Source organism: Varanus komodoensis, unplaced genomic scaffold, assembly GCF_004798865.1.
Source record: "Varanus komodoensis strain SLA01 unplaced genomic scaffold, ASM479886v1 scaffold6_2, whole genome shotgun sequence".
NCBI classification, from domain to species: domain Eukaryota; kingdom Metazoa; phylum Chordata; class Lepidosauria; order Squamata; family Varanidae; genus Varanus; species Varanus komodoensis.
The window spans coordinates 17,079,880-17,087,880 of NW_025336346.1; the positions used below are offsets into that span (position 1 = coordinate 17,079,880).

The window sequence follows — 8,001 nt, forward strand, 5'->3', positions numbered from 1 at the left end:
GATTGGATTTTTGACTTAGCATAAGATGGTGCCATTCTGCTAAACTGCCAGACATTCAATCTTGCTCTTTTCAGGCCAGAGGCTGGTTAGCCCCGGCATCTCAAATGAAACGTCCTCTATCATGGTGGAATCTGTCACCAGATCAACAACGGATACCTGCTATAGTGCCATTCCCAAGTCTTCATCTGATGCAAGCAAAGTTGTCTCCAGGGGTGCAGGCCTCTCTAGGGCTTTTGTGGGCCAGAAAAACTCATTCTCTGTAGATTGCAGCAAAGCAGGTAATTTACGTGTTTTTAATGTATGGGTTTCTCACTAGTTTTGTGACCAAACCTGGATTTTTCACCTTTCTTCGGGACCTGGGTAATAAATGTTGAAAAATCTTTAGCACGTCTTACATTCCAGAGGGAACGGCTTGGTTGCCATTGACAATGGAATGTTGAACCCACCACCATGTGGAGGTTCTGTATGAACAGGCTATGAAGAAAAGCGCTAACCATGTTTGTTTGTTTATTTAAAGTTTTTATATGCCGTCCCCTTGCTACATAGCCTTGGGACGGCTCACAAAAGTGACAAATAAAACAATTACAATTAAAACCTGGAAACACACTGGCTGCATAATAAAATATATAAATATTAAACATGATTAAAATACTGTTTGAATAAAAAGATCTTGGCCTGGTGCTGAAAAACAAAGACGGCGCCAGGCGGACCTCTCTGGGGAGCACATTCCACAGATGGGGCGCCACCACAGAGAAAACCCTCCTCCGGGTACTTTGCCTCCTGATATCTCTCCCAGAAGGCTCCCGGAGGAGAGCCTCTGCTGCCGATCTCAAGGGGCAGGAGGGCAAATATGGCCACAGGCGTTCCTTTAGGTATCCGGGTCCCAAACTGTTAAGGGCTTTATAAGTGATTACCAACACCTTGAATTGAGCCCGGACTTCGTTATATGAGAATAACGCCCAGTTCTCGTCAGCAACCTGGCCGCTCTATTTTGCACCATCTGAAGTATCCAAACTGTCTTCAAGGGCAGCCCCAGAAATCCAGCCGGGAAGTAACCAATGCATGCATCACTGTTGCTAGCAGTCATCCTCCAGGTAGGGGTGCAGCTGATGGATCAGCCGAAGCTGAAGGAAAGCGCTCCTTGCCACAGCAGTCACTTGAGCCTCCAAAGAAAGCTCTGGGTCGAGGAGCACTCTCAAGCTGCAGACTCTGTCCCTCAGAGGGAGTGCAACCCCATTCAGGACGAGATCAAGTCACCTACCCAGGAGTTTGAACCACCCACCAGCAGGACCTCCGTCTTGTCTGGACTGAGCTTCAGTTTAATTCATGTGATGAGTAGCAGGGCTATTAAATGAATTTCCTTGCTGTGTATTCTGTACAGAAACAACTTGCCCCCCAAAAGCATGTTGTTTGGATGTGTGAAGAGTTGATCAAAGAACCTGGAATTCTTAAGTGTGATCGGAGCGCTTTCTTCTTGGCAGGGGGTGGCGTGAGTAGTAGGCATTTGGCTACCACTGGCTGAAACCTTCTCTCTTGTTCCTTAGGTTCAAATATGTTGTTAGTTGGAGTGCATGGACCTACAATACCTTGTGAAGAGGTATCTGTGAAGCACTTGGGAAATCACCAGTACAATGTGACATACGTTGTTAAGGAGAAGGGTGACTATATTCTAGCCGTGAAGTGGGGTGAACAACACATTCCTGGAAGCCCATTCCATGTTACTGTTCCATAAGTTCTTCTTGTACCAGAACAGTCTACTCCTAGAGTGAAATCTTACAATGCAAAACTGTGAGCAGTCCTGTGAGAAAGTATCTTTCTCTACGCAGTTCATATTTTTAATGTATCCAAGATTAAATCCAATGCTTTTTAAAGAGTTCTTTTTTGTCTTAAGCATCACTGCTATACCATGTAAATCCAATGTCATCTTCAGATTGTACTTTCTAAATCAATACCACAATCATATAATTATGAAAGGTGCTAACCTTTTTGTGGATTTTGGAATTTACATGTTAAACTGGAATTTGTCTTGGCTAATTGGGAATCTACTCTTAAACTACTGACTTGTAATGGGTGTTTTTAGACTGGAAACTCTTCATTTAGTTGTAGAATATCACTTTGACTTTTGCCAGTTCAAAGATCTTCTGTAAAGAAATGAGGTAAAACTGGTACTTTAATGTGCCTTTGTATACTTGATTGACTGTTAATATCTAATAGTGAAAACTCAAAATCATGCTACAGCTAAACACTATAATGCCTTTTAGGGTGCTTGGTGTTTACAAGTGAACATTGCCTGCTTTTTCTTCTTTGAAGGAAGTGATGTGGGCCATCAGATTGTTCTCGGCAGCCTTCATCACTAATGTGTTGTGCAGGGTTGATGTTGGCTTGCGTCATCCATGGTTGCTGAGACAGGCAGGGTGCCGAACTAGGTTGATGATCTGGCCGAGATGTGCCCTGCTGGGTGCTTGAAGTCAGTTGTGGTGCACCATACACAACCTGCAGCAACTTGTTCCATGAGTAGTTCATGCATGGAAATGTGTAATTCTTACATTGCCTCTCATGGAAAGATACTTCATTTGCAATACATGGGCTTTTAGTACAGTTAAAAGCCAGTTGGGACCTGCTCATCATAACCCCTCACGATGATGTGAGCACTACTAGTCTAGGCAATTAACCATTAAATGAATCTCCAACTGTTTTTACTAAGAGTGCAGATCAATCAAGCCCACTGAGTTTAGTCCAAGGCATTCATACACAGGTGTATCTCTCCTTCGTTGTTTTTATAAAGGAAATATCACACCATCATTCCAACTTTCGAAATGACAAAACACCTTTTTTAAACACACACATACACATTCCAAACATGCAACTAATGGTTACTACAAAGCTGCTAAGGCTTTTAGCAAAATATTTTTTTTTCAAAGCTTTAAATATGCCTAAAGGAGGAAGAGGCTTAATGAAAGTAACCTAGTTTTCTTCCCTCTGTTAGCAAAAGATACTTGGTCAGCTTTATTTTTGTAGTTGTATATCAGTGCACTAATTCTAAGCACAGCTTCTTGGACAGGAGATAGGATAACAAGGTTTTTTTTTACTGTGTTGTGTGCCTTAATGTGAAATGCTCACTGCATTGTAAACTATATATAGAAAAGCAAAATAAACTGGAATAAATGCAAGATTGTAATATTGTATCTCATAACTTATTAAAACTATGAATGTTTGCTTCATGAAATAAAATGTGCATGTTGAATTCAGACGGACTTCCCAGTATTGGTTTTGCCAGGCTCATGCCTGTACATGGAATTCCTTACGTTGTACCTGGAAGAGAGCGTCCCTCACTGGTGGTGGTGCCTCACTGCAGCGGGGGAATTCTTGGGTGTGGAGGGAGGCAAAGTATCAGTAACCATGTGCAGACTGTCTAGGCTGGAAGCAGGTGTTCCCTGTGTGATCAGCTCAAGATGTGCTTTGCAGAAAGACCCAGCTGAAACTTGCATCATTGGTCCCTCCAGCACAGTCTTGTTGACACTAACTGGCTTTGCACACACAAATCTATTCCAGGTAACTACCCACAATAGGTTGTTGTGTGATGAAAACCCAGACTGTTTTCCCCAGGATGGGCAAAAGCCACTCCGACCAGTCATGGGCTGTTGCAGGGATTGTTTTACCAATGATGAGCTGGGTGATCCAGAACTTTCAACCCGTTGTGGGTACGGGAAATCTATCTGGAGTATTTGTATGCCATCCCATCGCATAGCCTCGGGACGGCTTACATAAAATAGAATAAAACATAATACAAATAAAATCTTGAATTAATAAAAACTTAATTATTTTAAGATTATTAATCTTAATTAAGATTTAAATTATAATTAAGATTATTAATAAAATAAAATCTTGCTAGGAGATTGCTAGCAAGCTCCTTTGCAGGAACAGCCAAAAAAAGTCATTCTTGCCATGGGGCTACTAACCAAGTGCCAGTGGCACTGGTTTCTCCCACTGCTATTGTTACTCAATTCAGGCTCAGTCTGGCTTTTTTCCCCAGGGAGGAGATGGGGAAACTTTTTCCTCCAGGGAGGAGATGACAAAAACCATCTGCTAGGCTCACTTTCACAATCTGTGTTTGGACAACTCTCACAGCCCCTTCAGCAGCCCATTGGAGTGGTTGCACAGCCCCTTTATTCTTTTGTGCAAAAACTGGTGTGCAAAAATGTGCTCTCTTTAAATTAGCCACATCTCAGAGCTGTGCTGGGGCAAAACCCAGGGGTATACCTGCTGCCAGTCAGGTATGTTTGTATGTGCCAGAACGAAGTGCCCACTTTCCCAAAAATAGAAAATCCCCTTTTTAAAGGGATCCAGAGTTTAAACAGCTAGTTGTAAGTGCTGTCAGAATTCCCTTTTCCTTAGAAAAATGGGGTGGTGGGGAGAGAGTGCGTATTAGCACTTTCTTAAGCACTAGAAGTTAGAAACAAAGCAGAAATGTGCTTTCTGATGGGAACTGAAGCACTGGAAAAAGCAATGAATATCTTGTTGCAAAGGGGTTTAAATCTCCAAAACAGTGTTTTGGAAATGAAGATAACTTGCACCTTTGGTTTCTCTTGTTGCCTTTTGATCGCCATTAAGAAAAGCCAAAGGGGAGAGGAATGCTTTTGGCACTTCTGGGCAAAGTCCAGGGTTGGTACCTGCTGTGGCTTGGCTGCAGGCATCCCTCTGGACACCACTTCAGCCAGGACTTCAAATCCTTGCAAGTTGGGCAGCTCTGAAAGTTCACAGATAACGTAAAGAACTGCACAAATGTTGTGTGTTTTTTTTCCATTAATTTTGGACAACTGCAGGCAGCCCTTTCAGCATGTCACTGGGAAACATGAAAGGGTTGTTCACGGTTGTCCAAACGGGGATCGTGTGAAAGCTGTCTTCATAAAAAAAAAAGCTTTCCAAAAAAGGAAAAAAAAGTTTAACTTGGAAAAAAGCCATAGCAAGCCTAAAACTGCTCTCAATGGGGAGGTGGGAACAGCTCATTCTCCTGCTGTGTTACCTGGGATATCCCTGGGAGGACCAAGAGTGCAGGAGAGAGCCAGTGAGTCACAGGGAGCCCAATAGCTTGCTGGGCTCACCATGGGTTACTTACAAGAGGATTCAACATATGTGGCTTATTGCCAGGGTGGTGAGTCCGATGCCCACTGACATCCATGCCCGCTGCCCCCACTGACTGGGAGCAGCTCTCTTGCAGGTCCTGGAGATGCCAGAGGCTGAACCTGCAATGCCTCCGTCATGCATTCTGTCCTCTTTCCGACTGCTGTGCCTGAACCTATCTGGACAAGCGACCAGATGCCATTTGGCAGAGCGGCAATGCTGAATTTAGACCCAAGCCTGTGACTCAGTAGAGCTGCCCCTGCAGCAAGATCGTGTGGCAGTACCTTGCCTTGCTCCATTTCAGGCTGAGTCTCTTGCAGTGAGTGCACCACAGTTAGCCAGATACGGAGGAGGCCATCTGAGCAGGAGCCGGCACTGAGAAGTTGGGCGACACTTGTTAATGCACATGATGCACGTGGAGAATAGCGGTTCATTGGGGAGATTCGCTTGGGGAGTAAATTTTGCTGAGTATTGCATGAGTCTGGAATCGAACTGTCCTTTCTCACCTCCCAGCTGATTATTTTATGTATTTATACTCGCCCCTCTATTTGTTAAGGTGACTTAGTAGTGTGTATGTGTGTGTGTAAGCATACAAGTGCACATGGACTACACACTTTCCCTTCAAACCAATCTGTAAGAATGAAAGAAACATTGTGTTAGACCATCTAAATAGCTGAGGACCCAATGGGTGCAGAATACAGCAGGGGAGAAGAGGGCAGGTTTTTTATATTCCCTGCTGGCCAGAAAATGCTCCATCAACTCAGCAGGTAGCGCATACTCATTGCTATGCATCTGCACCATACATGTTCCTTCCTATAACTGCTTGTACCTGCACAAGGCGTGGGCCATTTTGGCTTGAGCTTCCATGATCCCTCACCACTAGCTATGCTGGTTTGGCCTGATGAGAACCAGAAGACAAAAGATCCAGAGGATGACAGTCGCCCACTGCCATGAGGACTTCTGCAGAGCACCATGCATCCAACAAAATCAAATTTTTCTATTCCTGTTTTCTTGTTGAGAAAGCACATGATTAATATGGAATCAGGAAGAATAGAGAAGACTGCCTTGCTCTGCGTCAAAACGTTGCTCCGCCTGTTTCTACGATGGCCTACACTGACTGGCAGCAGCTTGCCAGGGACTCAGGCATCCTTTACCTTAGGATTCTATCACTTGTGCTCACCCTCAGAGCCACAGAGGGGAAACGTAAGACTGAACCCACCCAGTGGAAGTCTGCTTCTGCAGTGGGATCCCCCCATCCTCTTGTCCTGCCCGCAGCCCCAGGGTGTGCTTATCCATTCCGGAGTGTCCCCCAGCCCAGCAGATGAGACCTGAGGTTGGATGCAAGGGGCGGTGTCCTTCTCCTGGCAGAATAAGACGACTGCATGTCAGCTATGTTTTGTGTGAAATGCAGTTCAGAGGACTGTGATTTGGGGCTAGAGCACCTGCTTTGCACACACAGGGCCCCTGGCATCTCCAGGTAGGGCTGGGAAAACTGCTGCCAGAAACCCTGCAGAGAGGCTGGCAGCCAGTGTCAGTAATACTAGTCTAGATGGATCAATAGTCTCATTCAGCATAAGCAGCTTCCTTTGCTTCTGCATTCATATGTATTACTAACCATAGAACTGACACAACTGTATGACAAAGATAAATAAGGATTTCAGCTTTCAGTGTGACTTGAGTGCCAATGTTCTTCTACTGCAGAGTAACATAAAAGGACTATTTCATGTTTTCTCACAGAAGTCAAATGTTCAGTTCTGTACACAAGTTGTACAGTTATGTACAAGTGCTTATATTGCTAATGTTGTGCTGCTCCGAGGTACAAGAGAGTTTATGAACGTGTCCAGCATTACGGATGCAGTGTTCAGAATAATCCCTTCTCTCTTGATATTAGCTTGCCCACTGTGTACTCCTTGAAACTGAGGTGGAGGCCAGGCATTTGTATCTTTCGATTTCTGTCTTAATTCCAAAGATCAAAACTCTCCCATTTCTTTTTGGGTGTGGTAGTTCTTGCTCTGCGAATAAAGCATTAAAAAAGAAAACCAAAGGGCTGGCATGGAGTTTCTCTCCATACAGCTGCATTCCCCATCGCTCTGGTTACACACGCTCTTGTCTTTTATTGAGCTTTAAAAGGCAACTTGTTCAAATGAGCACTGCAACAGAAGAAAGACCCACAGAGTATATTTGCATGTATTTAACGACTCACTCTGTGACTCTGTGCTGGGTACATTTCCAAAAAAGGTTTATTCTATCACTGCGCTATTATTCAGCTAGCACCCTTGCTACTGTATTGTTAAAAGGTTTTTTCTTTTCTTTTTTGTTTATCTTTAACACAAAGTAACAGACCTGCCTACTCAGGGGCTGCATTCTACACCCAAAGCCCAGGATTTGAGCAGGGCACAAAGCCAGTTGAGGTGTTTCAAGGATGGGGACCCCTCCCCCCCACTGGCACCGCATAGCAAAGTCGCTAATCTCACATTTTGTGGCTTGTACTAAGTTTCACTTTGATTTTCTTTGGGCTAAGTCCAACACAGCTTAAAACCAGGAGAATCACGTCTGGCAAATCTCTTGCTTGCTTGTGTACAATTCAGTAACCTCAAGCGGGATCCAGCCAACTTCCATAGGAGCGTTTTGGTTAAATTACTCCAAGCTTCCATCCCTTGCCTTACTGTGTGTGTCCGTCCATATAAGTCATCACGAGCAGGGCGGGAGGAGGGGGATTGTCATTACTGATTTATGACCTCTATGGTTCGACTGCCAGTAGTTTTATACAATATCCAGTCAGCCAATTCTAGCAGTCAGCTCAGTCCAGCGGCAAATATTTTCAGCACCTCACCACAGACAAACAGGCCCCCCCACATCCTCTGTGTTTTGTAAGGGCGG

At 44.3% G+C, this 8,001-nt stretch overlaps 1 protein-coding gene across 5 annotated transcripts in view; it reads left to right on the forward strand.

The window, feature by feature from the left end:
- FLNB (filamin B) overlaps positions 1-3,248 on the forward strand; it is a 92,688-nt gene extending 89,440 nt beyond the window's left edge. For all 5 annotated transcript variants that reach the window (XM_044451378.1, XM_044451380.1, XM_044451381.1 and 2 more), the window contains 2 exons: positions 75-278; positions 1,545-3,248. In XM_044451378.1, the coding sequence (XP_044307313.1) occupies positions 75-278; positions 1,545-1,732 (392 nt within the window). In that variant the 3' untranslated portion in view covers positions 1,733-3,248. The remainder of the gene's footprint in view (positions 1-74; positions 279-1,544) is intronic.
- Positions 3,249-8,001: the final 4,753 nt, after the last annotated feature.